The sequence below is a fragment of the Astyanax mexicanus genome, chromosome 8 (genome assembly GCF_023375975.1).
Source record: "Astyanax mexicanus isolate ESR-SI-001 chromosome 8, AstMex3_surface, whole genome shotgun sequence".
Lineage (NCBI taxonomy): Eukaryota > Metazoa > Chordata > Actinopteri > Characiformes > Acestrorhamphidae > Astyanax > Astyanax mexicanus.
This window is the reverse complement of record NC_064415.1, coordinates 12,177,814-12,205,251: the sequence shown is the minus strand read 5'-3', so window position 1 is coordinate 12,205,251 and position 27,438 is coordinate 12,177,814. Positions and strand designations below refer to the sequence as shown.

The 27,438-nt window shown below is 39.3% G+C and overlaps 1 protein-coding gene across 6 annotated transcripts in view; it reads right to left on the bottom strand.

Annotated features, from left to right (window-relative positions):
* Positions 1-4,638: 4,638 nt before the first annotated feature.
* The window catches only part of LOC103021546 (adhesion G protein-coupled receptor L2), a 263,996-nt gene continuing 241,196 nt past the window's right edge, over positions 4,639-27,438 (bottom strand). For 2 of the 6 annotated variants that reach the window (XM_022678108.2, XM_049482922.1), the window contains 2 exons: positions 25,033-25,161; positions 4,639-9,265 (listed from right to left, as the gene is read on the bottom strand). In XM_022678108.2, the coding sequence (XP_022533829.2) occupies positions 8,334-9,265; positions 25,033-25,161 (1,061 nt within the window). In that variant the 3' untranslated portion in view covers positions 4,639-8,333. Of the gene's footprint in view, positions 9,266-12,580; positions 12,632-25,032; positions 25,162-27,438 lie in introns of all 6 variants that reach the window. The other 4 variants (XM_022678118.2, XM_022678117.2, XM_049482923.1 and 1 more) reach the window with 3 other exon arrangements.

The following is a 27,438-nucleotide window of genomic DNA, read 5'->3' as shown; positions in this document are numbered from 1 at the left end:
ACAGTGAAGTATTTCACATCAAAGTCAGAGCCTGGATTAAATAAACATTTTAAAAAATCAATGATTTCCTCCTAAAACTGCAAAACTGCAAACCAGCAAAACTGGTGCCAAAAAAGGGAAGCGCGGGACGGATACATTTCACTGTATGAATAATAAGTGAATTTTTCATTTGTTGCTGCTTTTCTCCGTAGGCCTGTTCCTCCCTCTCTTTCTGTTCTAGCTCGCTGCGCTCTCACTCCTTCTCTTTCTCTGTGTGTGAGTGTGTGTGTGTGTGTGTGTGTGTGTGTGTGTGTGCGTGAGCGTTATCTCTGAGATCTCAGCCCCAACACACTTCTAAGCGTTGAGGAGTGTGTGAGCGGTGCAGTGCGGGAGCTGTTGCTGGGTAAAAACGAGGGGAACGGCGTCAGGCGTCATTGTTGACAGAACAAATGGAGAATGCATAATCCCCCAACAAAGGAATCAAACAGAGTTATTATAGTGTACATTTACTCAGATCCACCGCCTCCTAATCAGCTCAGGTACCAGAACTGCAGCTGCACATCCCACCCCGGACCCCCCCTCACATAGCCCTCACACAGCCCAGGAGAACAGTCTACAGTAGTGCTGTGCGATATGACGATAAATATCGTGGGGACGATAGAAAAGTGTCTATCCAGCTACTTACCTTCTATCCTCCCTATCTTTTCTTGGTGTGGTCACTTTGCATAAACTCGGTTTAATGAAGTGATAATAAAGTAATCTAAAAGGTAGTAATTCTCATTTGTGAAGGTTAGGTTTAATGTCACTTTGAAACAAAGTTGAAAAAAGTAAGGAATGATATTATTTTGTCATATTTTTCGAAGAATAACTGAAAACATATTTAAATGTGGTATATTGTGATATATATCATTATCATGGTATAAAAAATTCCATATCGTGATATATGATTTTTCCCATATCGCCCAGCACTAGTCTACAGCACTGTGAATGGAGGAGGAACATCCTGGAACTCTCTGACGTTGGTGACGTCAAGTCACCAACACTCAATATCAGGACAATGTTCAAGGCCAGGATAACATTTAAGGCCGACGTCTATTAACCAAGAGTGGTGAGAAGTGCTGATGTTGAATAGGGAACATTAAAGCACACTGTGAATAGTGAAAGAACATCATAGAACTTCATTATGAACTGTACATAGTAGCAGAACGCTGAGAGCAGTTCTCACACTCCAGCTCTATAGCTAGTACTGTATAAGTCTAGAATAGGAAGAAAATTTGGAACAGTGTAGGAAGAGTGGAAGAATATCCCAAACATAGAACAAAACATGAGAAAGATGAGGGGCGCTGAGTGATCCAGCTGTCTAAAGCACTGCCACTACGATTGGGAGATTGCTATGACTGATTCAAATCCCTGTCATGTATTAGCTTGCCATCAGCTGCCGGAGCCCCGAGAGAGCACAATTGGTCTTACTCTCTCTGGGTGGGTAGATGGTGCACTCGCTCCTAGGGTGATGCCAATCAGCACAAGGCGTCTGTGAGCTGATGTATCATAACCGAGTCGCTGCGCTTTCCTCCAAACGCACTGTGATGCTACTCTGCAATGCTGCATCAGAAAAGCATTTGGAAAATTTAATTAATTAATTTAGCGAATTGAAGTTAGTTTATTTTAAATGATGGATAAATATTTTGGGACAGTATGAAATGCAAGAACAGACCATTTAAGATATGCATAAGAAAGGGGAGAAATGAAGGCTTTAGAATTAGAGGCATAGCAGAAAAACATTCTACAAAAGCACGAAAATGAGGAACATTTTAGAACAACTGAGATTGGACAAAACATTGTAGAACAGTATAAAGATGAGAAAAACATACAAAGACAGTTTGAAAGTGAGAGAATGACATTTTAGAATAGCACAGACGGAGAAAAGCGGACATAATTGTTTTTTTAAATGGTTTAAGGACGTTTTAGAATAGTATGAAAATAAAGAGAAGGACAGTTAAGAACATTATAAATGGTGTGAAAAGGTGCTGAGTGGTCCAGCAGTGTAAAGCACTTCCACTATGAGTGTCATCAGCTGCCAGAGCCCCGAGAGAGCACAATTGGCCTTGCTCTCTATGGGTGGGTGGATGGTGCTTTTTCCCCTCATCACTCCTAGGGGGATGTTGATCAGCACACATGGCACCTGTAAGCTGATGTATCGGAATGTGTCAGAGAAGGTATGTGCTAGTCTTCACCCTCCTTTTGATGAGGCATCACCTGTGATGGGGGATATACAGCTGACTAGCAGCTAAAAGGGTGGGTTATTGGATGGTGGAAGATAATTCTAGAACATGATCTGGAGTTAGAGTACAATGTGTGAAAGTCTACATTTTATGGAGTTTATTTAAGTTAGACTACAATCGGAGTTTAGGGCTAGTCTTTGGCTCTTTGGTGTAGTATTTTCTCTTTGATGGATGATTCACAGTGTGTTGAGAAGCATGACTTACCTTTATTGCTTTGCTGCAATTTGCAATTTGAAGCAACTATTTTCACTCACTTTGTTTATTACTAGGGGTGTGACGAGACCCTAATCTCACGAGACGAGACGAGACACGATATTGGGTTCACGAGAACAAGACGAGACGAGATTTAAATATAACATTTTAAAGAAAACGTAAAAAATTAAAAATTAATAAAACTAGAGTTTTATTTGACAAAATCATATAACGCACAATTAACAGACTGGTTTCTCTCAAATATTGATTTTACAGGAAATGGAAATAAAAATAAGATTAAAAAATAAAAATAAAACTTTTCTAGGTCTTATATAGAGCAAACAATAAGTGCAAACTACAACCAGTCATATTAAGCCTAGGGTTTATGTTTTTTTCTCCTAAATCTCTTGTAATTTAACTATTCATAATAATAACCAGTTATTAAGACTATGCTTGAAGTGCAAACAGAGACAGAACATTTTTTAAATACAGTACAGAGCTAAGGGATTAGTACACCTGCCTATGAAACAGTCGCGTATAGGATTTATTTACAGTATTTATATATGGTTTGTATATTGTTTGTCACTCTGTTAACGTTTATTGTTTCCACTGGAGCCAAAATGCAGCCAGACATACAACTTAAAAGTAGCAGAAGCATCTTCTATGCCAGGAGTAAGTTATTTAATTAGAATTCAGTATGGTCCAGTTCTTGTTTTTGCGCCCGTTTTCGGGATCCCTATCTCCTTATAAAGGCGTTTTTTCACGACCGCGACCCTGACAACACAGGCTCATCCCGCGTTTTTTTTTTCCTCACCGCGTCTGCACAGATCTGATTGACTGAAGAGAGCGTTTGGTGATCTTACCCTACACGTGATAGGTCTGATTTACTGCGCCGCAAGCGTGTATACAACTAAATCCTTCTCAGTAGGTTTGGGTCCGCATTGGACAATGTTTGGGTCCGGACCCGGACCGCGGTCCGCCCATTACTGACCTCTGTTCTATGCAAATACCCAAATTTTGCTCTTCTGCTGAGAGCTGCTCTCTGCTCAGTATTATTTATATTATTTATATTTATTTTATAGTGAAAAGTAGCTCACTCCTCAGCTACCCGCTGTATCGCTAATGTGTTGCCAGATCCCTCTTAAAAACTCCACACTAAACAATTTTTTTTCTTCCCGCGAGACAGGTTTAAGCTTGACGAGAAATATCGCCACGTTTAATCTCGGGAGATATCGTGCCACAAGATCTCGTCACACCCCTATTTATTACCTAAATTTAATTGTGAAAAGTGGTTTAGGGAGCATGGGATCATCATTTTCACGCATGGATTGAGAGAGAGTTCACCACAGAGTCCAGACCTTAACCTTATTGAGAATCTTTGGGATGTGCTGGATGGAGAAGACTTTGTGCAGTGGTCAGACTCTACCATCATCAATGCTGCTGCAAGATCTTGGTGAAAAATTAATCCAGCAACACTGGATTAAAATAACTCTTATGACACTGCAGAAGCTTATTGAAACAATGTTACAGAGAATGTGTGCAACAATCAAAGCTAAAGACGGTCCAAGCAAATATTATGGTGTGACCAGGCAATGTATTTATAACCATGTTTATAATGTCTTTTGAATGCATTATAATGTATTATGAGTATGTCTATAGAGTCGAATAGACATGACATTCATTGAAAGTGTGACCAAATATTCTAGAACATGATGAAAGAGGGAAGCACATTGTAGAGCACTGTGTTAAATATGCTGATGAACTACAGCTGCAGCGTGTGATTGGCTGATTGTTTCAGGAGGTTATGGGTCTATCACCATCACTATGTTTCTTGTAGTGCAGAAATAGTGAAAACAGCTCTTGCATTGATGCCATCGGCGCTTTCATTTAAGGGCCGCATGCAATCACCTCCGCCCGTGTTTGAATGGTCCTATTGCTCTGAGTAAATGCTCTCTGCTTCATTTGCTCCAGTCTACGCTGTTTTGGAAAACATTACCATATTAATGAGCAGTTAATAGACTTAATTAGCTTACTTTGTAATTAAACAGTATAGAATTGATGAGCCGAACTCAGGAAAGCATTAATAAAATGCTGCAGGAAGTGTGATTTTAGTGTGGAACCGTCAAACCCTGCGCCTGCCAGGTTTGATGGCGTGCGGAATAACATGCACGCGTTTGCAAACAGGGAAAAAAAAATTGTCACATTTATTTGATATCAAACAAGAGTTGAATTTACATCAGCGTCTGACAATGGGCTCCTAGAAAAGATCGAAACCAATACAACGGCGCTGTTTTCTCGCACACACTTTCCTTCCAACCTTTTTTATTATTATTATTATCATTATTTCTCAATATTCCATACTTCATCTAATAAATTATTTAGTGTCAAATGCTGAGATATGTTTTATAAGACATTATGTTGACACAAAAAAAGGTTCTTTGTCCCTGGCAATTACTGCCAAGCATTTTTACACCAAAATAAATTACATAGAAGTCCAATTCACTCCCAATTTGTGCAAGACGGAACTTTTTTAGGTCAGAAAAAGAAGGAAGAAAGCTTTTTTTCCCTGCACACGTACATTGGCAAAATAAAAGGAAAAATTAAAAAACTCAATTTTTCTGTTAATATCCGTAATTGATGAAAGCAAATACACTGTTCACAAGTGGAAATGTGAATATGGGCTTCTTTTTACGTCCTCAAAGCTTCTACAACGAGCAAAATGTAGGAAGATTTCACACATTTCAACAAAAAAGTGCAACCGCTTCTCTAAAACCTCTCAAATTTCAATGTTGGTTGCAATAATAGTTTTTTTTTTCTTTTCTAATTGTTTTTTTGTTTTGTTTGTTTTTTTTTTTTACGTTTTTCCACTTGTGGTACAGCAAAATATATCTTCTTTAGCTGTCATTCTTACAACTGTTACATGTGCAATAGAGAAAATATAAGGCCTGAGTCAGGAGTAGTGGTTCTTTTTCTTTCTTAATTTTTTAAAACATTTTTCTTAATTCAGTTCAGTCCGTGACGCGAGTCATGGGTCTACCCGTCCCCGAACCCCTAAACTTCAGGGGTCGAAGGGACTGTCCTTCGGAAACGACCCGACTGAGACAGTTCTCAAAGAGTTCTAAAAGTCTAGCATGGGTAAAGTTCATGTCTTCATGTCCATTTTTTTTCATCGGAACAGTACAAACAGTACAGGATATCATACAAAGCGATGGCCGGAGCGCGGACAGCGCCAGCCTTTCTCACAAACACCTTTTTTTTTTTTGCTCGTCAAGCAGCCTGTGTGCTTTTCCCACCTCAGCGGCCACCATCCCACAGTGGAGTGATTTAAACCGTGCAGATGGCCGGTCCACTTATATAAAAAAACAAAAAAAAAAAACAATAAAACTAAACAATACAATCAAACTGGGATGAGGAGAAGAAAGAAGAGCGTCTGTGGGTGATGGACCATCAAAAAAGAAGTAAAACCAAACCCCCCAAACCAAGCTGGGCACATACTGTAGATTCCAGTGAACCCCAATCATACATACACATATTTTATAATCACACACACACACACACACACACAGGCGCCAGCATTCATCCCATCTTCAACATCAACAAAACTGGAAAAGGTGAATAAGACCAGAGCACACTGACCCAACACTGCCCAACAAACTCCAGCCTTCTAACAGATTCCAGACACAGAGGAACCTTCTAGAACAGTGTGCATGAGAGAATGACATCCAAGAACATTATTAAAGAAAATGGGATTCTAGAACAGTGTGGAAATGGTAAAGAGGGCATTATAGAACCATGGAAAATGGGAACAGAACATTCTAGATCATAGTGTGATTGGGAATCAATGGGCTTTCAGGAATATTGTGGATATAGGGAACTGAACATTGTAGGTCAACAGCATGAAAGAGAACAAAAAATGGGACAGTGTAAACATGGAGAGAATGCTCTAGACCATTGTGACAAGGAGAAGAACATTCTAGAACAGTATCAATGGGAGAGTAGTGGTTCTAGATTAGTGTGGACATAAGGAAATTGGCGTTCTAAAACACTGTGAAGGGGAATCAATGGGCCTTCAGTGTGGAAATGTAGAACTAAACGTTGTAGAAAAGTATGAAAAAATAGGACAGTGTAAATGTGGAGAGAATGTTCTAGATCACTGTGAAAGGAGAAGAACATTCTAGAACAGTATTAATGGCAGAGTGTGGTTCTAGATTCATGTGGACATATGGAAATTGCCATTCTAGAACAGTGTAAATGGGAATCAACAGGCTTTCTAGAATAGTGTATATATGGAGAACTTAAAAAGGACAGTATAAATATGGAAAGAATGTTCTAGATCACTGTAAAAAAAGAACATTCTAGAACAGTATCATTGGGAGAGCATGCCTCTAGATTATTGTGGACATAAGGGAATTGGCATTCTAGAACAGTGTGAATGGGAATCAACTGGCTATTTTGAATAGTGTGGAAATGTAGAACAAACTGTTGTATAAAAGCGTGAAAAATAGGACAGTGTAAATTTGGAGATACTGTTTTAGACCACTGTGAAAAGGGGAAGAACTTTCTAGAACAGTATGAATGGGAGAGTGGGGTTCTAGATTAGTGTGGACATTGGTAAATTAGTATTTGAGAACAGTGTGAATGGGAATCAATGGGCATTCTAGATCAGTGTGGATATGGAGAACTAAACATTGTAGAATAGCATGAAAAAATAGGACAAATGGGGAGATTACTGTTAAAAAGAGAAAAACATTCTAGAACAGTTTTAATGAGAGCGGTGGTTCTAGATAGGTGTGTATATAAGGATATGGTCATTCTAGAACTGTGTGAATGGAGGAACAATGTTCTAGAATAGAGCAAAGCAGGGCTTTCTAGAATAGTGTGACTATAGGAAAGAGGGCATGTTTCAGATCAGTATGAATGTGAAAAATATATTCTAGAACATTGCGAATAGGAAATCTTCCTTAAAATAGTGTGAATAAGAGAAAAATCATCTATAACTGTAAAAAAGGGAGGAATAATCTAGAACAGAATACATGGAATAGTGGGGAAATGTGGGGAAAACATTGTAACATGTAAATTGGAATTAAAGATAATTAAACAGAAGATCATGTACTGTGTGAATAGACAAATATTTTTCTAAAATATACAATAACAGGGAATATGGAGGTTAGAAATTATAGAATAGCTTGAATGTGGAGAACATAGCACTCTAAATAGTGTAATAGAGAGTGGGGCATTTTACAACAGTATGATGGAGCAGGCTTTCAAGAATAGCCTGCAAGTGAGGAAAACATTCACTGGGACAGGCATTTAATAAGAGAGCAAATATGGGGAATATCATTCTAGAACAGTGTGGACTGGAACTATAACAATCCAGAACTGTGTGAAAGAGGGATGAACACTCTAAAACAGTGTAATAGGGAAGTAGGACATTTTAAAACAGCATAGGTTGGGGGTATCATTCTAGAAGATTTTGAATAGGATGAAGAACAATCTAGAGCTGTCAATGGGGGAACAACACTCTAAAACAGTGTTAAAATTCAGAGAACATTCCAGAATATCTCAAAGATCACACAATCACAAGTATGGTACACCAACCATATATTAGGGTTTGTTGGGGGATGCTGGGTGGATGAGCTCTGGTCTTAAAGGAATACTGCATTATCTTGTAAACTAAGGTTTATCTGTTATAGTTTCCTAATACATAGGAAAAGAACTAAAGAACCATGGACTTGAAATACATTTTGAACGGAAGAATCTCCTCATTGGCTTCCATTAAACTGTGGAGAATTCCTTTATTTTAAGACTGAACGTGGGGCTCATGGAAAGCGTCCAGGGCCGAGAGAAGGAAGGATGGAGAGGAGGATTGGGAAGAGTTGCTCAGAGGCTGGTGATGAGCTGCATCTGTCCGTCGAGGGCCGGATCGGGCTGGGCCGCCTGGCAGGCCTCGGGCGTTCCCGGCCCGATGCAGCCCTCGCTCGTGCCCCGTCTACCGATGTGGTAGTAGGACAGCGGTTGAGCACCGTCGCCAAGGTCCGGCATGCTTTTGTGGCACGGCTCCTCCTTTGCCTCGCTGTGGCTGGAGGATGAGGAGGGCAAACACTCGTCCTCCTCCTCCTCACCGTCCTGCGGGTAAATGGGAGAACGGTCGTCCTCCACGGATGAGTCTCTGAGGTTGGGCATGCTGGTGTACAGCGAGTCTCTATTGTTACTGGGTGACTGCATGCTCTCCTCAAGCCCCGCCTTTTTTTTCTCCTCATTATCCTCGTCCTCATCCTCTCCTCCATCCCCTCGGCCGCCATGGCAAATGACGGGCCGGCGGGGCGCCTGCCTGTTGCCGTACAGCAGCGAGTGAGTCCGCTGGGGCAGCAGTGGGGCATCCAGGACGTCCCGGTGGTGCGGGTGCAAAAGAAGCTCCAGCGGGGTCGAGCGGTCGGCGGAAGCAGACGTGGGCGGGGCGGGGGCGTCAGCCACGATGGCGTCGTCCTCGCTGCCACTGCTGCTGCCGCCGCTGCCCCGGATGGCGTGGCGGGAGGCTACGGCTGGAAACCCCCTGTCCCGGCCCCGGGGGGGATGAGGCTGGCCGCCGGCCCCGCCCCCGCCCCGTGGCCGCAGGTTGTTGTGCACCAACTCGGAAATGATCATCTTCTCGAAGGCAGCGTCGTCCAGGCCCAGCGCGCACTCGGCCGGGCAGCGCAGCACAGGGTCGTCGCACTCCTCGTCCCGCAGAGAGTAGCTGTTGTTAAAGTTGCCGTTGAGCGGCAGAGTGTCCATGGCGCTGACGTCCCGGCTGTTGCTCAGAGAGTGCTGTCCTGCAAACGAGGCACAAAGAGGGGACACTTAGGAACAGAGTATCGCCTCTAGTACAAAACAAACAGATAAATGCAAATTTCACAGATGCATCAGAAACAAACAAAAAAATAAATAAATAAAGGTATGGGGTACTGTTGAGGACATTATAATGCACTTGGAACATACAGGGCTTGGACAATGAAACTGAAACACCTGTCATTTTAGTGTGGGAGGTTTCATGGTTAAATTGGAGCAGCCTGGTGGCCAATCTTCATTAATTGCACATTACAATCAATTAGCAGGGTAAGAGCACAGTTTTGCTCAAAATATTGCAATGCACACAACATTTATGTGTTCAAAAGAGGACAAATGGTTGGTGCACGTCTTGCTGCCGCATCTGTGACCAAGACAGCAAGTCTTTGTGATGTATCAAGAGCCACGGTATCCAGGGTAATGTCAGCATACCACCAAGAAGAACCAACCACATCCAACAGGATTAACTGTGGACGCTGTAAGAGGAAGCTGTCTGAAAGGGATGTTCGGGTGCTAACCCGGATTGTATCCAAAAAACATAAAACCACGGCCGCCCAAATCACGGCAGAATTCAATGTGCACCTCAACTCTCCTGTTTCCACCAGAACTGTCCGTCACCACAATAAATTATTGTGGTCTGAAACCAGCTGTTTCAGTTCCATTGTATGAAACCATAAAAGATATGTGGTTCTTCTAAAGTTCCATTTGGTACCAAGGATAAAATTCTTACCCCCTTTTTTTCCAAGGTTTCATTATCAGTTTTAAAGTAGCTAGTTACCATGTCCCTCTATCTTTCAGGTTCTCAACCCTTGAACATTTTTGTATTTTCCAGTTCTAACACACTACTCTCAGCTTGAGAAGGGCCTGTTAATTAGCTGATTAGTTGGATCGAGTGTGCTGGAAGTGGGGTAAACACTGTAATGTATAGGCAGGGGGTCCTCCAGGACCAGGGTCTGATTGGCAAGTATAAGTAAAGCTACTCTCATTTACAGAAGTGGTTTTCAAACTGGTCTTTAGGGACCCCCAGATGGTCTGAAGTGATCTCATTGAATAAGCAAGAGAAATGGTTAAGGGACCTCCATAATATTGATAAAAAAAATGTGGTTTAGGGTTTCTTTATTAAAAGAAAGTATACAGTGTGTGAACGGAGTCCTCAGGGAGCCCAGATGGTTGATGTACTTGTGCTGTTTCTGTGTTTTTCAGATTGGGCTGGAGCAAAATAGTTTTTTTTAGACTGTATAGAAGTCCCTTTTTGAGAAAACACTGTCTGTCACTGGTCTATGTGAATGAACCAGTGTTTTGTCTGAGTATTTCTTACATAATATTGGTAATAAATGTTGTTTAAGCGTAATTTAATAAAAGCTACTACAGCAGAGTATGTTCTATAGTATAGAACACTCGTTGCATCTGCTGCCCTATTAAATGGTTCTCAAATGCTACATTTGGGTAGTGTACCTCTTAGTGAGAGATCACTGAATGCTAAACATGCTTCTATACCTCTAAAACGCACTTAAAGGCATTTTGCCCAGCTCACAGACTTTAAGAGGGGGAGTATTTTTATACTAAGAGAACCAGGATGGTCATTTTAACCAATTGCCTGTCATATAGTGTGCCCATTAGCCAGCCGCCATCAACTATGTTTGCATTGGTTCCATGAATGAGAAACCTGGATTTCTATAGACAGGAATTGCACCACATTTACAAAATGTTCGAAATTGTTTAAAATACGACAATAATTTGGTTTGAGGCCTCATTGTAAGTGCTTCAATCGTGCCTTTGATGTGGATTGAAACACTGCTTCAACTGCTGGTGTGATAATCTGGGATATCATTTCATATGACAGTCGGTCACCTCTAGTAATGATATGAGGGACACTAACAGCTCAGCCACAATTGTTGTCTCTCATGGAAGGACCTTTAACTGGCTTTTTTTTCATCAGGACCGTGCTCGTCCACAAACTAACCTTTCCAATAAGTTTAATCCCATTCCAATGACTCTTCTTCTTGGTGCATTTTCTTGACTTTCTTTTATAAATGATTGTATATAGACATACAATCAAACATTACCAAAGGTTACCACCCAATTTAGCCATACAAATGGTTCTTTGGTTGGAGATGTATTTTATTTATTAGAGCTCCTACACTTTATAATTGTGTATGGAACAAAAGGACAGAGAGTTTAAGAACTACAGGGGTTGGACAATGAAACTGAAACACCTGGTTTTAGACCACAATAATTTATTGTCTTGACGGACAGTTCTGGTGGAAACAGGAGAGTTGAGGTGCACATTGAATTCTGCTGTGATTTGATCAGCCGTGGTTTTATGTTTTTTGGATACAATCCGGGTTAGCACCCGAACATCCCTTTCAGACAGCTTCCTCTTACAGCGTCCACAGTTAATCCTGTTGGATGTGGTTGGTCCTTCTTGGTGGTATGCTGACATTACCCTGGATACCGTGGCTCTTGATGCATCACAAAGACTTGCTGTCTTGGTCACAGATGCGCCAGCAAGACGTGCACCAACAATTTGTCTTCTCTGGTATGTCACCCATAATGTTTGTGTGTGCATTGCAATATTTTGAGCAAAACTGTACTCCTACCCTGCCACACTAAAATGGCAGGTGTTTAAGTTTCATTGTCCAACCTGTGTATTGGGTTTATGAATTAGATTTACTAACACCACAGCTTATAAATGAAGCAGTTGCAACACTACTACTACTGTTATTACTACTAATAATAGAAACATAACGTTTTATTGAAATGGAGTTGGTGAGGCATTGTACCCCTAATGATCCCTGATGCCAGGCCTGCAACTAATGAAGATAATAGTACTATAATGTCCTCAACAGCGTGTCAATGGGGGAAGGAGAGCAGCCATTAAACCTTTATAATGCACACACATAATGCATGTAGTCACATGTAAAAGCAAGCTGCCACTGTCAATGATCATCAGACAGACAGAAAACCAGGAGAGGCAGAAAACACGAAGAATGGCTCATGAACCATCTGAGGAAGAAATGAAAGCGTGGTGATGATGCACACACACAGCCATCTCAGCCCATGGATTCCAGTCAACCCTGACCACAAACACTCCACACACATTTGCCCAGGCTTACACACACACACACACACACACACACACACACACACACACACACATATATATATCTCCAGCACATACACACATATCTCCAGCACACACACACACATAACTAGCACACACACACACATACACACACACAACCAGGCGACAGGCAGGCATGCGGGCGTGCAGGCGGGTGAGGTGAGGTGCAACAACTCACTTTGCCACCACTCACATTATGTGTGTCTGCTCAGGCTAGCTGGCCTGAGAACTGCCGGCCGTGCCAAAAGAAAAGTGAAACAACGGCGTTGTTTTTAAAATCGCAGCAATGATAAACAAGTGAGAAACAGCAAAAAAGAAAGCTTTCAAACTCTATGGCCCTGAATTCAGTCCATCCAGTCCACCGATTCCTTTAAACACGGGGAATTTCCACATTAAAGCGGCCAATAGGTGAAATTACTGCTTTTATTCTTACATTTTCTCCATATTGTGTCGTACTGAATACAAGCAAATTACTCTTCTTCCTTTTTTTTTCGTTCTTCTATTGTCACATTGATTACCTTTCTTAAAATATTCCAAAGCACTTACAACAGACTAATCACTGTATTTGTGTATTTACTGCATTCATGGAAAGGACCAAAGGATGGCTTCTCGCTTACTCATGAGCCGGCATTATCTTATCTCCATTTTCCATCTTTAAAAAAAGATCATTTCCGTACACCAATTGAATTATTCCCGTCCTAATGGGCCTCCTCAACCTAAAACACATTTTGTGGATAAATGACACAATTCTTAAATATAAATAACACATTTAACTCCAAATAATTTGTCCCCTCGCGTCCCGTAATGAATGAATGTGGAAGAATACGATCAATAAAACATGGATCCCCATATGGAGCTGAGTGGAGCAGGCCCCCTTTCATTGCATTATTACTTCCTTCATTACTCATCACTTAGTTCATTTAATTAACGAGCGCCGGATGGCTGAATTCAGGATATGGCGTGTGTAAGGCTACAGCAGCAGGCAGTCACAGTCTCTCTCTCTCACTCACTCACTCTCTCTCTCATTCTCATTCACTCTCACTCTCAGTCTCACTCTCTCACTGTTGCTTGCTCTCTCTTACTCTTTCATTCACTCTCTCTCTCTCTCTCTCTCTCTCTCTCTCTTTAACAGCCCCTCTAAAAGTCTGGGTGAGTGTTTTAACATCTACAGTGCATTCACTTCCTCAGACCTGGATTAGAATTAAGGTCTAGACTAAAGAGGAATTAGACGCTTATATGTGGTTGAACTGTAAACTATAAAATTAAATAAAAATATATATATTTTACATGTACATTATGGACTCAATTTCCCACAATACCCCTTCCCCTGAATGTATATGTAGTCAAACATTACAGACATGCAGATATTACAACAGACAGACAGACAGACAGACAGACAGACAGATAGATAGATAGATAGATAGATAGATACTGTAAACTGCATAGGCATGCTGCAGAAATAAAAAAAAAACAAACAAACAATAAAATATTGATATGTTACATGTACATTATGGCTTACATGAACACAATAGACTCCATTTCCCACAATTCATCTTCCCCTGAACCTAAATGTAGTCAAACAGTACAAGCATGCTGCAGATATTACAATAAATAACTAGATAGATAGATAGATAGATAGATAGATAGATAGATAGATAGATAGATAGATAGATAGATAGATAGATAGATAGATAGATAGATAGATAGATAGATAGATAGATAGATAGAATCCGTATAAATGCTGTTATCATTTTGTAGCTATTTTTTAATCATTTGTCAAACAATAAAAATAAATAAATAAACAAAAATTATGCTTTGTTCTTGTTTCTTTCATTTGCTTCCATGAACATTACAAACTCCATTTCCCACAATCCATCTTACCCCGAACCTTATATGTAGCTATTACAAAACAAAACAGTAAGATGCTGTTAATTCAAATAACATTATCACAGAATATAAAAGATTCTGAATCTTCTGTCATGCATATTCTTCAGCCAATCAGAAAGTTCCCACATTCCCAGTCACTTAACTATTACAGTAGATTCCACTCACCTGTTAATCATTAGCCCTCAATGTATAAATATTATTCTGTGTCCGCTTGCTTCTTAACTTTGCGAAGTATTGCCAACCATTTCATTGCCTGCTTGTTTCTGATCATTCTCGGTTTGATCTGGTTCTATGAAACCTATTATTCATATTTACATCTGCAAACTACTGATCCATCTCTCACTTCTGACAGAAATGTGATATAACTATACTGAATACAGTATATATTTTATACTAAACTGAACACCTGAACTCTGTTACACCTAACAAATGATGTAATTACATAATTGCAGTGCATTTCATCCATATTAAGCTGAGTGGAGCAGCCCCCTCTTTCCAGCCATTACAGTAATTATAACTTTGTTCATTGCTCATCACTTAGTGCACTTAGATCAGTGGTTTCCAGCTCTGGTCCTGGAGGACCCCCTGCCCTGCACATTTTAGTGCTTTCCTGCTGTAATACACCACTATTAACTCAAGAGCTCGTTAATTAACTGATTAGCTGATTAGCGGCTAGCCGTGCATTGGGATCAGGGTAAACATGACCATTTGTTAGAGGGACATAAACCAGGGACCACTGGTTCAGATATATTTATACTCAAATGGGATCTTTTCCCCACTTAAATATTAATTTAACCTCTTAAACTGTTCTAGAACTGCTAATTTCCCTTCCTATAACCTTTGCACTGTTTATCACATAATTACCTTATAATAATAAAGAAAATAATCCTTAGGATTTAATACAATTCATAACAGATAGAGTTTAAGAGATTAAACTACACTTTAAAAAAAACAGACAGATTTTTAATTAACATATAAATTTAACTTTAAATTTCCTATGATTGTTTTGCCACTGAGGGAATGGTGCTTTATTAAATATATTTTTAAAGACAGAAAGTGCAAATTAATGTCATTGGCTTTAATGTCATTGTATGTATCTATTTATATGGCAATACAGACTTTAATATTCAACCTTTGATTTAAGAGACGCTACAACATTTAACGCATACAATACTAAATTTCTTTTCACTTTATGTATGTGTTGATATGTTATTGATTAAAACATATTTGTATAGTATAGTCTGTTTTCCAGTAGTTTTGCCTCTCCCAGCACTTATAAATATTTAATATTTGTTTTGTAAGTATTTTTAATTGTACACATAAAATAAAATAATCTATATTTATATTTTTTGGTTATTCTAAATGCAAATTTAATCTAAATTGCCCAGAACTCTTCAAAGGCTTGCAAGCAATAGCACAAATAATTTGCACCATTATTTTCCACCTTTAGTTATTGAATAATAAAATTCCCAATGTGTAAGGGATTAAAATGTGTTTAAAAGAAGACAGATTTTTAAATTATACATAACCTTCCCTTCTAATGTTACTGGTACACATGGTACACTGTGGATTGAGCAATGATAAATGCCTCTCACAATTTCAGAAATGTTTTAGGAATGTTCCATCCATTTTGCCTGGCCATTATCTTTGTTCTGTTTACCCTTACTCACAAGATAACACCTCACAATGTATATGAGGAGTGGGCCTTCCCAAGCCCTCCCCTGAGGTATGTAACACTTCAAGATAATGAGTTCTTTAAAATGTTGTAAACGTTGATGTATTCGTTTGTTTATTATTTTTATATACTCTCTATTTTCTTGAACTTTTATATATATATATATATATATATATATATATATATATATATATATATATACCCTATGTTTTTTGCTACTTTGATCATGTTCTATTGTAAAAAAAAAAATCAGAAAAAAGATAATGAGTTCTGAGAGATCAGTGTAAAGTTTATGCATTATATGCTACAGTCCCTATCAAATTAACACTGAATTAATAAATACACAAATAAACAAACAAACAAACAGAAAGGCTTCTTCTACCAGGATTCAAATATGACAACACTAGGCTTAATCCAATCCATGTGCGAGACACCAGCCCACAGTTAAACAACACCAGTAACAGCAGTGTATGCCAAGCAGTGTTAAAAAAAAAAAAATATATATATATATATATATAGCAAATAAAAAAGGAAAAACAGTCCAGTTCCAAACAGTCATATATATGGATCCTCATGTGCAGCTGATGGAGGGGGAAAAAAGCAATGTAAACAGGATGAGAGGTGGATGAGAGGGACAAGGAAAAGAGAGAGAGAAAGAGAGATGGAGAGAAATTGAGAGGGCGATGTGAGGCGAGGGATAAGAAAGCCGCACGCTGTATCGACTGGCTGCTCCACTTCACGCCCCGCATAGGATAGGATTTAAGTCGCTCTAATTTGAACACAAATGGGTGTGAGATTGCAGCAAAAGACAGAAAGAGAGAGAGAGAGAGAGAGAGAGAGAGAGAGAGAATGGGGATAGGAGGGGGAGAAAAAGAAAAAAAAGAAAAAGAAAAAAAAAAACACATTGGTGTAGTAGTGTGACACGCCGCAGCCGAGATAAGAGACGCCTCCTTTGTAGACGGAGAGAAGAAACTAAAACAGACATCAAACGAGTTTAGCTGGGAGGGAGGGAGCGGTGGAGCGGGGTGCGGGGTAGACACGGGGCGAGCGAGGGAGCGAGGATGGAGTAAGGGTGGTGGTGGTGATGGGGTGAGGTGGGTGAGGTGGGCAGGGAAACATGGCCGCTGCCAGGATGATTCTGCGCTTGTTTATGCATCAGCAGTCGTTCTAACCTGGACAGGTATTGTCAGGAGAGTCCGGCAGCAGATCGGGACGGATCAGTGCTGAATGCACAGACCTGGACGTGTCACTTCCTGCCGCTCACGCTACACGAGCAGCACGTCGTCACCGCGGACGACGCTTCACTCCATTCACTCCACACTAAATACCATTAAATACGTTTCTATCCAGTCAGATACGGCCCTGTTACCGCACATCACTTCAACATCCAGCGCTGTTCTGTAGCAAAGAGGAGGCGACGAGGCGAGGTTGCTATGCAACCTTGTAGAGACGGCAGAGAGACAGGAGCGGCATTGACTCGCTCGTGTGAGGTAGCAGGCCTCGCTTTCAAGGTATTTCATTCTCCTCGCTTTCGTAATTAAGCCTTCATCAAAAGCAGGTGTAGCTTACAGCAGGCCTGTAATGAGGATGAAGGAGCCGGGTCAGGCTGCGGCCCATTTCAGCAGCTGTTCACTTGTTAACTCCAATATATTCACTACTCTACATCTACGACTATCTACAGATTGGAGTCTTCGCAGTCTTGTATGAATTTGCTATTTTTGATTTATAGCAGATATACTGTAGTATATGAAGAGCGCTATAACTGAAAACACAGGTTCTCCACTGACTGATTAAAACCCTGACAACAGTCAACAGTCAGACGAGACAGTGATTGCTATATTGGCTATGCAGGTGCACATGGCAGTGAGCAAACCCACATACAGCTTTGGAAAAAAGCAAGAGAAATATGGTCATTTAATGCATTTATTTGTAGAAAATGAAAAATGTCTGAAATAACAAAAAAAAAAAAAAAAGATGCAGAGCTTTCAGACCTCAAATAATGCAAAAAAACAAGTTCATATTAAAGTTTTAAGAGTTCAGAAATCAATATTTGGAGGAATAACCCTGGTTTTTAATCACAGTTTATTTGCATCTTGGCATGTTCTCCTCCACCAGTCTTACACACTGCTTTTGGATAATTTTATGCTTTACATTCCTGGTGCAAACATTCAAGCAGTTCAGCTTGGTTTAATGGCTTGAGATCATCCATCTTTCTCTTGATTATATTCCAGAGGTTTTTAATTTAGTAAAAATCATAATTTTTAAGTTGTCTTTAAGTTTTTTTCAGAGCTGTATATTTATATTTGAACTGTCCATATGAAGCAACAAGCAACAAACATATTCCACAGGTCAGTGCAGCAGTCTTTAGTTTTCATGAGACATGGCAAAAGTCATGGGATACAATACTCATCCTGTCCAATTACTTTTGGCATTCTTTCTTTCAGTGTACATTTCCTGATTCATTGTTAACACACCTGCACACACCTACACACACATATGTTATATACTGCAGCTTAATCTTCATTCTGTGATGATAAACATCAAGCATCACTTCAGCATTACTGCAGCATTTCTACACTAATTATAGATCTAAAGAATTAGCAGCCCCCTACACAACATATGTTTTCTATTAAAAGATGTGTAGCTGATAGCAGCATAGCTCAGGTCTGCTGTGGGCTGCATTAGTCTGCAATAACCATTTACATGACAGCGGCGGTGACTGAGGCTGCGTCTCCTTTAGCTCTGAAAAAAGACACTGAAATGCCTCCTGAATAGCCCTTATTTTACAAAATAACACCCTGCAGAAAAGCAGCACACGCCATGATTCAAATAAACAATTTTCATTACACGCTTTAGTCATCATACTCAGAGTCATACTGATGCATAAACACCACTGAAAACCTCCTGCTAACCACCTTCACCATGTCAAGTGTTCATAATGTCCTAAACTACGGCTTTATCTCCTCCAATACGGCTGCTCACAGCAATCCAAGAACTGAACTATTAGTTCATCTGAGTAAAGCAGTAAAGCAAACATCTGTTCACTATTGCAAAATACCGTTCCAACAAAACTGCACTATAGAAAGTAGAGTTAAAAAATAGAAAAATAGAGTTACTCTAAAGTGGTGGAATTCACAATTATTCCCACAATGTAAAGCATTGGACTTTAATCATACTGCAACAGTGACAAATTAGTACTTTTATGAAGAGTGTCTTAATTTATAGTAAAAAATTTCCATAATTGTAGCGTTTCGGACCTCCAAAAAAGTGCTCTATAGTACAGAAGCATAACTAACAAATGAACACTATTGTAAAGTAGCAGTACTTAAAAAATGGGCCCTTTATAAAATAGCAGAATAAAAAAAAATAATGCACTTTGTAAAGCAGCATAATATACAAATAAAACACTATTACAAAGTAGCAGAATAAAAAAAAAAAAAAAAACATAAAAAAAAAAACATAAAGCTATCTTGGAAAGTAGCCGAATACAAAACCATGTGTGCTATTGTAAAGTTGCATAGTTAAGAATTAGTGCAATTTTGAAAATAATAATATTTTTTTTTTTACAAAATATTGAAAATTATTATAATGTTGATATCAGTGCACTATTTTAAAGTAACATAATTCAAAAATAATTATTAATAATTAAAAATAAACTGTTTTCTTCCTACCTATATTGTATTCATGTTTAATTATGCCACTTCTCAGTAGTGCACTAATTCTGAATTGTGCAACTTTACAATAGCACACAGCGGAATTTACAAATAGTGCACTACAGTAAAGTAGCAGAATGCAAAATAAAACCTATTTGTAAGGCCGAATTAAAAGAATTCATAATTTTAAATCAGCGCACTACTGTGACGCAGCATACTTTAAAAAGAGTGCACTGTTGTAAAGTAGCATAATTTATAAAGCGTGCACTATTATAAAGTAGCATAATAAAAAAATGTGCACAAATGTACTGTGAATCTAAAACTGAAAAAAGCGGGAAAAAAATATATATAGTGCATGATAGTGCACAAACACTATTGTTAAAAATGCTACACTGTTTAATACTGATGCACTTTACGATAGTTTTTCTTTTATTATGGGTGTTATCATACCATGATGGGTAATCTCAGTGCATTATTTCAAAATAGAAAAAATTAAAATGGTACTCCATGATAAAATAGCATATTAATATTTTATTATTTATTATTATTATTTATTATTTTTAGAAGATGGCAAAAATGCTATGTGCTTAAATACTTTTACCTTCTGTTTTGTTTTATTATACCAAGATGGGTCATGATGGGTAGGTGTTGAGGTACAGCACTTGTGCTGTGGCTAAATCCATCATTTCTGTTTAGCTGAGGCCTCTGTGAGCTACAGCAGAAGCTCTGAGCCGTTAGCGTGGTAGTGCTGTTAGCGTGGTAGCATGGTGGCGAGGTTGTGCTGTAGGCACGCATGCGCAGAAGATCTCCTCAGGTTTCTTTGAGTTAAAGCTTCAGGGAGATGTGGCTGGAATTCCAACATCTCCCCCCCGACCCTCACACACGCAACCACACGACAAACCTTGAAGTGCTGCTGCGTTTCCCTCAGAGCACTCTGCAGATATGATAACTGGTCAGCAAGTGGCTTAAAGCACTTAAAGACACACAGCACGAAGCCAACGTTAACCAAAGCATGAAACGCTGGGGTTTATACGCATATTAAATCCAGTCTGTCATCATATAATAACAATATTCTTCTTATTAAACTTATTAAACAAATACTGGGAATATAAACAGTGACCAAAATGTACCAAGATATAGATGTTAAAATAATAAGATAATGTTAAAACACTACAAGATGGAATTTTTCTGAATTTCCTTTGTTTTAAAGTATAATATAATTCAATAATTCAATTAATGCAATTCCAGCTGAAACTGCAAGTGTGATTGTAATCTGCTGCTATGGTGTTGCTAAGCGGTTGCTAGGTGGTTGCTAAAGTGTTGCTAGGTGGTTGCTAAGGTGTTACTATTGTATTTGTGGTGGTTGCTATGGTGCTGCTAAGTGGTTGCCAGGTGGTTGCTAATTTGTTGCTAAACAGTTGCTATGTGGTTGCTAAGGTATTGCTATGGTATCTGTAGTGGTTTCTATGATGTTGCTAAGTGATTGCTAGGTGATTGCTAAGGCGTTACTAGGCGATCGCTAAGGTGTTGCTATGGTATCTGTGGTGGTTGCTATGGTGTTGCTAAGTGGTTGCTAAAGTCTTGCTATGTATTTGTGGTGGTTACTATGGTGTTGGTAAGGGGTTGCTAGGTGGTTGCTAAGTTGTTGCTAAGCGGTTGCTAGGTGGTTGCTAAGGTGTTGCTAAGTGTTGCTAGGTGGTTAGTGTGGTATCCGTAGAGGTCAGAATTAGTGAAATTCACAATTACTACAATATTACGAAAAGCAGAGCCTGAAAACACTGCATTTTGCAAAGTAAAGGACTTAGAGAACTCTGAACTCTGAAGTAGTAACTCGTGTGGTTGTAACCATATACGTAACCCAACCAACAGAAGATTAAAAAAATATATTTTGTGAAGTTGTCAAAATTTCAAAATTTAAAATAACAGATTTTTTGAAAAATATCGCACTACTCCAAACACGGAAATTCAGTGCTACACCAGTGATGCTAAATGCTAAAATACCGCTCTGCTAATACATAGCTCTGGGCCTTGCTCTGCATTTCCCTGCTTCCATAAGAGAATCTCAAAGATCAAAGTGCTTGAAGTCAAAGGCACCTATTTATTCTGCAGCCTGCGTTTAAAACGACTCGAAATAACATGAAAGCGGCTTAATCAGATATAATGAGTGACTCAAACGCAGTGAATGAAACTCTTGTCTGATTAGCGCGCTAACAGCAGAAGCGCTCACCACCTGCTAGTTTCTCTGACAGGGCGAGCCCTTCTTATCTGCCCGCCGCTCCTCTGTGGACCGCCGAAGTGCCGAGATCGCTGGAGCCCCATACTGAGAGAACACGAGCGTTTGAGGATTATTACTCATTTCCTCTGTCGCACTGGAACGTGGAAACACCGGCTGAGCTCGTTTCAAATCCCACTGCCTAAACGCTGTGTGGGTAAACCGCCTATCAAATATTAGGAGACAGATTTTTTTTTTTTTCCATATTTATGCTCGAGAATTGGTTGATGGCTTCAGGCCTTTATTCTTCTCTACTATAAATTGGATAATATGTCAGTCAGTCTGTAATATAGCACATGCTTTACACTTGCATTTTATGAGCTAAAGAGATAATGAACCATCACTGAAAGTGAAAGAATCATGTGGACTGAGGCAGTAATATTATATACATTATTAGTCATGTTAATGAGTATTGAAGTCATCCAGATTATGAAGAAACAAACAAACCAAAATACTCTGTAAAGACTTTAGGTGCTCTTTAACTTTATTTAACTTGGTTTCTGACACTGATAACTTTGATGAACTTATCCTGTGCAATAGACGTAACTCTTGCTCTTCCTTTCCTGAGGTGGTCCTGATGAGTGCCAGTTTCATCAATATATTTTTTTTATGGTTTTTATACCATGTTTTTTTGTTTTGTTTTGACATATGTTAAATGAATAACAAATTGATAACAAATAGCAATCATGTTTGAGAATGCACAGATACAGGTGCATCTTAAATATCTTTGAAAAGTTATTTTATTTCAGTACTTCAGTTCAAAATGTGAAACTCATATATTACATATAGATGTATTACACACAGAGTGATCTATTTTAAGCATTTCTATGCTTACAGCCAATTAAACCCCAAAAATCAGTGTCTCAGAAAATTCGAATACTATATTAGACCAGCTGGTACTTTTGGAAGTGTGGGTAGTGTGCCAAATCCTGCTGGAAAATGAAATCCACATCTCCATAAAAGTTGTCAGCAGATATAACACAGTGGATCAACACCAGCAGATGACAGACATGTCTCTCCAAACCATCACTAATTGTGGAGACTTCACACTAGACCTCACACTAGATTAGAAGCAGCTTGGACTGAGTGTTTAAAACATAAAACATGCTCATGCTTATGAGCTTTATACATACACACTGAGCACTGATCCAGGTCTGATCCAGACTACAGTGGTTGGTCTTGGTTGGAGAGCTCAGAGAGCTAAATGGTCTACCAGCGTCTAAATGAGCTCTGAGATAGCGTGAACACGAGGAAACGAGGCTGAGAGTTAATTTGGTCTGTTCTACTAGGCTCGGTTCTTGTCCCCTGAGTGGGCATTAGAGAGTGACGTGTGTGACAGCAGCCATTGAGCTGTGTGAATACTCCATCACGCACTGAAAAATAGCCTTGTCTGTCCTTGTAGGAGAAAAAACCCTGCTAGCCTGTGTGCCTGTCTTATTTCCAGAGCGGTGATTAGCTCCGTGTCTGCGCGTGACAAGCGGCGTGATGGAAGCGGCTTCAAGAAACGTCCACAGATGCATCCGGCTTCCTTCCCCTCGCTCTTTCCCTCCTTTCATGTGTCGTTTCTGCTTGCAATCTAAATGCAAAGAGCCCAGAGGAGTGCTCTTAATTACACATACGCAACATTCTGCATGCCCAAAAAACTCAAAAACAAAATCGCCGTCTGTCAGGCCTCGCTAAAACCCATTCTCTCAGTATGACCTCCTTTATTTTCCTCCTGTCTATCTCTTCATCTTTCTCTCTCTCTCGCTCTCTCTCTTTTTATTCCCATCAATCGGCACAGAGAGAGAGAGAGAGAGAGAGAGAGAGAGAGAGAGAGAGAGAGAGAGAGAGAGAGAGAGAGAGAGAGACGCAGCCAGATGCGACTGTCAGGTTAGCGTCGGCCGCTGGAACGTTTCTGCGTCAGTTAAAGCTGTTTGCTGCTGCTGGCTTTTTGAGGGAAGGGCGTGTGTTTTTAAAGCAGAAAACTGCCCATGAACGCCATTCACGACTCCGCTACAGCCACGGGAACAATGCAAGCCGGCGAGAGAGACAAATAACAGCCCATCTGTGCATTAGCATGAGCCTGGTGGGCAGTTAGAACATGACTTATGAAGAACCAAAAAAATAAATAAATAAACTGACTTCAGTTAAAGACTGAACTGGGTTTTAAATGGTAAAAACTAAATGGTAGTTTTTGTCTTTATTCTTTCCTAAATTAGATTAACTCTTTAAATGTGTCTTTTATATTTCAATGCTATCATGTAAAAACCTTGTACCTTGCATTGCAGTTACTTACAATAGAAGGCAATGTAAAACAATGTAAATCTAATTCCAAGCAATGTTCAATATCATTAACTACATTATAGACTCTATAAACACTGACTTCCAGCTTATGTTGAATATCTTTATATATTGTCTTCTTATTGTCTACTTCTTTACTTATTTGCATATATAAAATTAGCTTTTTTTATTTAAAGAGAAAATTGTTTTAGTCGGAATTAAATTTCATATTTTTATTATATATTTAGCTCTGGACAAAAAAATGAGACCACTTAAAAATTATGAGTTTCTTTGATTTTACCAAATTGAAAACCTTAATTGAAAGTCAAATACTGTCATTGCATGCATGTGTATCCTGTATGTGTTAAACACATCTAATACTACTGGTGTTGATTTAACACAGGCTAATGTGCTGTGTATTAGGTTATAATTGAATGCAATAGAAAAGTCCACGCAGCTCAACTTCTTTGAAGTAAAAATTCTACACAGACTCTTAAGATAAACTTCAAAGGAGGGAAAGAGAGGAAGAGGAGGAAGAGGAAGAAGGAAATGTAGAAGTGATGCAACAGAACCTGCACTGCTGTTCATGATCCATAAATAACACAGAAAAACCCAAAACAACTCAATATAAAATAAATAAATTAAAAAGCTGGTACAGTTCAGCTGCACAAACACTAGCTTTCCTCCAACCTCACAGAACCAGGAAACCACATATAAACCCACCCAGACTCCCTACACACTGTCTCTCTCTCACACACACACACGCTTACACACACACACCTACACACACACACGCCTACACACACACACACACACACACACACACACGCAGCATCACATTCTTCTTCTCCATGCAGAGAGAGGAGGAGAGCGTGGGGCACCTGGTGAGTGGAAGACGGGCGGGGAGGGCGTGTTACACACGATGGTCTCAGCCAGCAGGTTATTATAGGGGTTATTAGTGTCGTGAGCTCGGAGGAGGGGGTTAGTTAACAGATAGTTGCCAGTCATTCCTGCAGGAGGGAGAAAAGAGGAGGAGAAAAGAGGAGAAGAAGAGAAAGGGAAGGAGGAAAAAGTGGGAGGAGGGGGGAAAAAGAGAAGGAATTAAAAATAAGAGGTGGAATTCTTAGATAGCAATAGAAAAGTGCCTACCCACCCACCCACACATACTGTACGTGTCTATACACACACACACACACACACACACACACACCTTTTTTATTTATTTATTTATTTTTCCCCCAGACAGGATTAAACTGCAATTCAGAAGTGTTTTCCTGCCAGAGTCTAATTATAAAGCAGGACTATATTTGATCTACCCTGAATAAAACGATGACTAGAGGATAAATGGATACACACACACACACACACACACACACAGATCAAGCATAACATTATGACCACCTCCTCCTTTCACCCTGTTTCTCTATGGACAAGCAATCCCCCACAAAACCACCACAGAGCAGCTATTATTATTATTTGGATGGTGGGTCATTTATTTACTGATTAGCATGGTGGTGGTGTATGAGGTGTTAGTGTGTGTTGTGCTGGTACAGTGAATGGATCAGGTGCAGCAGTGCTGCTGGAGTTCTTAAACACTTACTTTCCTCCACTCTATTAGACACTCCTACCTACAGCTGAAACATCTTGTAGATAAAGTAAAGTCAGACATAGAAACTCTAAATCTGTTGCTTTCCAGCATGTGCTGGTCATTTTCTATGGCAGGGGTCAGCAGTTAAGTTTGGCCACGGGTCAGATATTTTACAAGTCATTAGGTGGCGGACCACATAAAAAATTCTGTAGAACAGGGTGAAGGTAGGATAATAAAATATATAGAGAAACATATTACATATCTGCAGACTGTAATAACAGTAGAACTACAAAGTGTCCTACAAAAAAAAAAAAAAAAAAAAAAAAACAGATAATAGGTATAGAAACAAGAGGGTGGTCTTAATGTTGTGTCTGATCTTTGTGTGTATATATAGATACACACGTCAATGTTCATCCACAGAGCCCTGAATTGTTCACAATCATTGTGAATTTGCTGCTTTCTATCCTTATCATTTACAGAACCTCCCACACACTGACAGCTCAGGCTGCTGTTTACACTGTATTTTTACTGCATTTACTGTAAAACTGTCTTTTTCTGAGCAAATTGGTGTAAATATGTCAGGTGTGTGACCCTCAGACGAGCAGATATGCAGGTCTGTAATGGGACTGTGCTGAAGTTGTTGGAGTAAGTAGAGTAAATGGACTGCGGACGATGATGACCGTGTTCCTGCGCCTCACACACTCACAGTGATAAACACCTGCTATTGAGAAAACATGTCCTCTATAAAAGAACGGCAGCGGTCGAGCAGAATGGCTCCGAGGCCCGATCCCAGCCCGAGCCAATAGCAGCGCAGCTGTCTGAGCGACTATGATAAATGTGAGCATTATTGCTACATTTGTTACGGCTTTAAACATTATTAAAAGGCTACTGGCTCAGCTCAACTCACAAACGCTGCCAATTGCAGCCGTTCCTGGCCTGGGCTTTTATAAGAATGCAGGGATACAATCAATAAAAAGTCAAATTCAACCCCCAGACTTGTGCATATAAAGACTAATATAAAACTATGTAGACTATAAATTATATTGCAACATTTATATTGCAATATTCTTATATTTTCAACAGGGACTACTATACATCATTGTTCTTTTAAATAGTGTTAAATAGTGTTTTTCTACTTATTTTCATATTTATATATTTTCTGTATGTATTTATGCATTGTTATTAATAAATACTTCTGGTTTCCATTGTTTTGCTGCTGTGACTGAAAAATCTACAATTTAAACACGACCCATTTATACACTCTGTCATGTATTTTATTCGCAATTTGTTTATAAGTTTTGGATTTATGCCCCATAACAAGTCATTATTTAATTTTGCATGACCATTTTCAGCCTTTTAAAATCCCATAAATCTTTTGCATATTGGACGAGCCTTGCAGAGCTTAAAAATTCCCCAAAATCCCACTATTTTAATAGTGTACAGTAGAATACAATATTTGTACAATATTACATTATACATATATCACAGAATTAACGTTTAACGCCAAAAATGTAAATATATTTTTCATTTGGAATAGGCTGGCCTTTAGAAATTGTACTGTATTTTTTTTTTTTTTTGCAGGTGCACTTAAAATCCTTACATTTTACCAAAAATTGTCAGTGCACGTTATAATACATTGCATCTTATGTATATATTTTTTTTCCAGTCAGGTATTACGGAGTATTCTGAAGTACAGAAT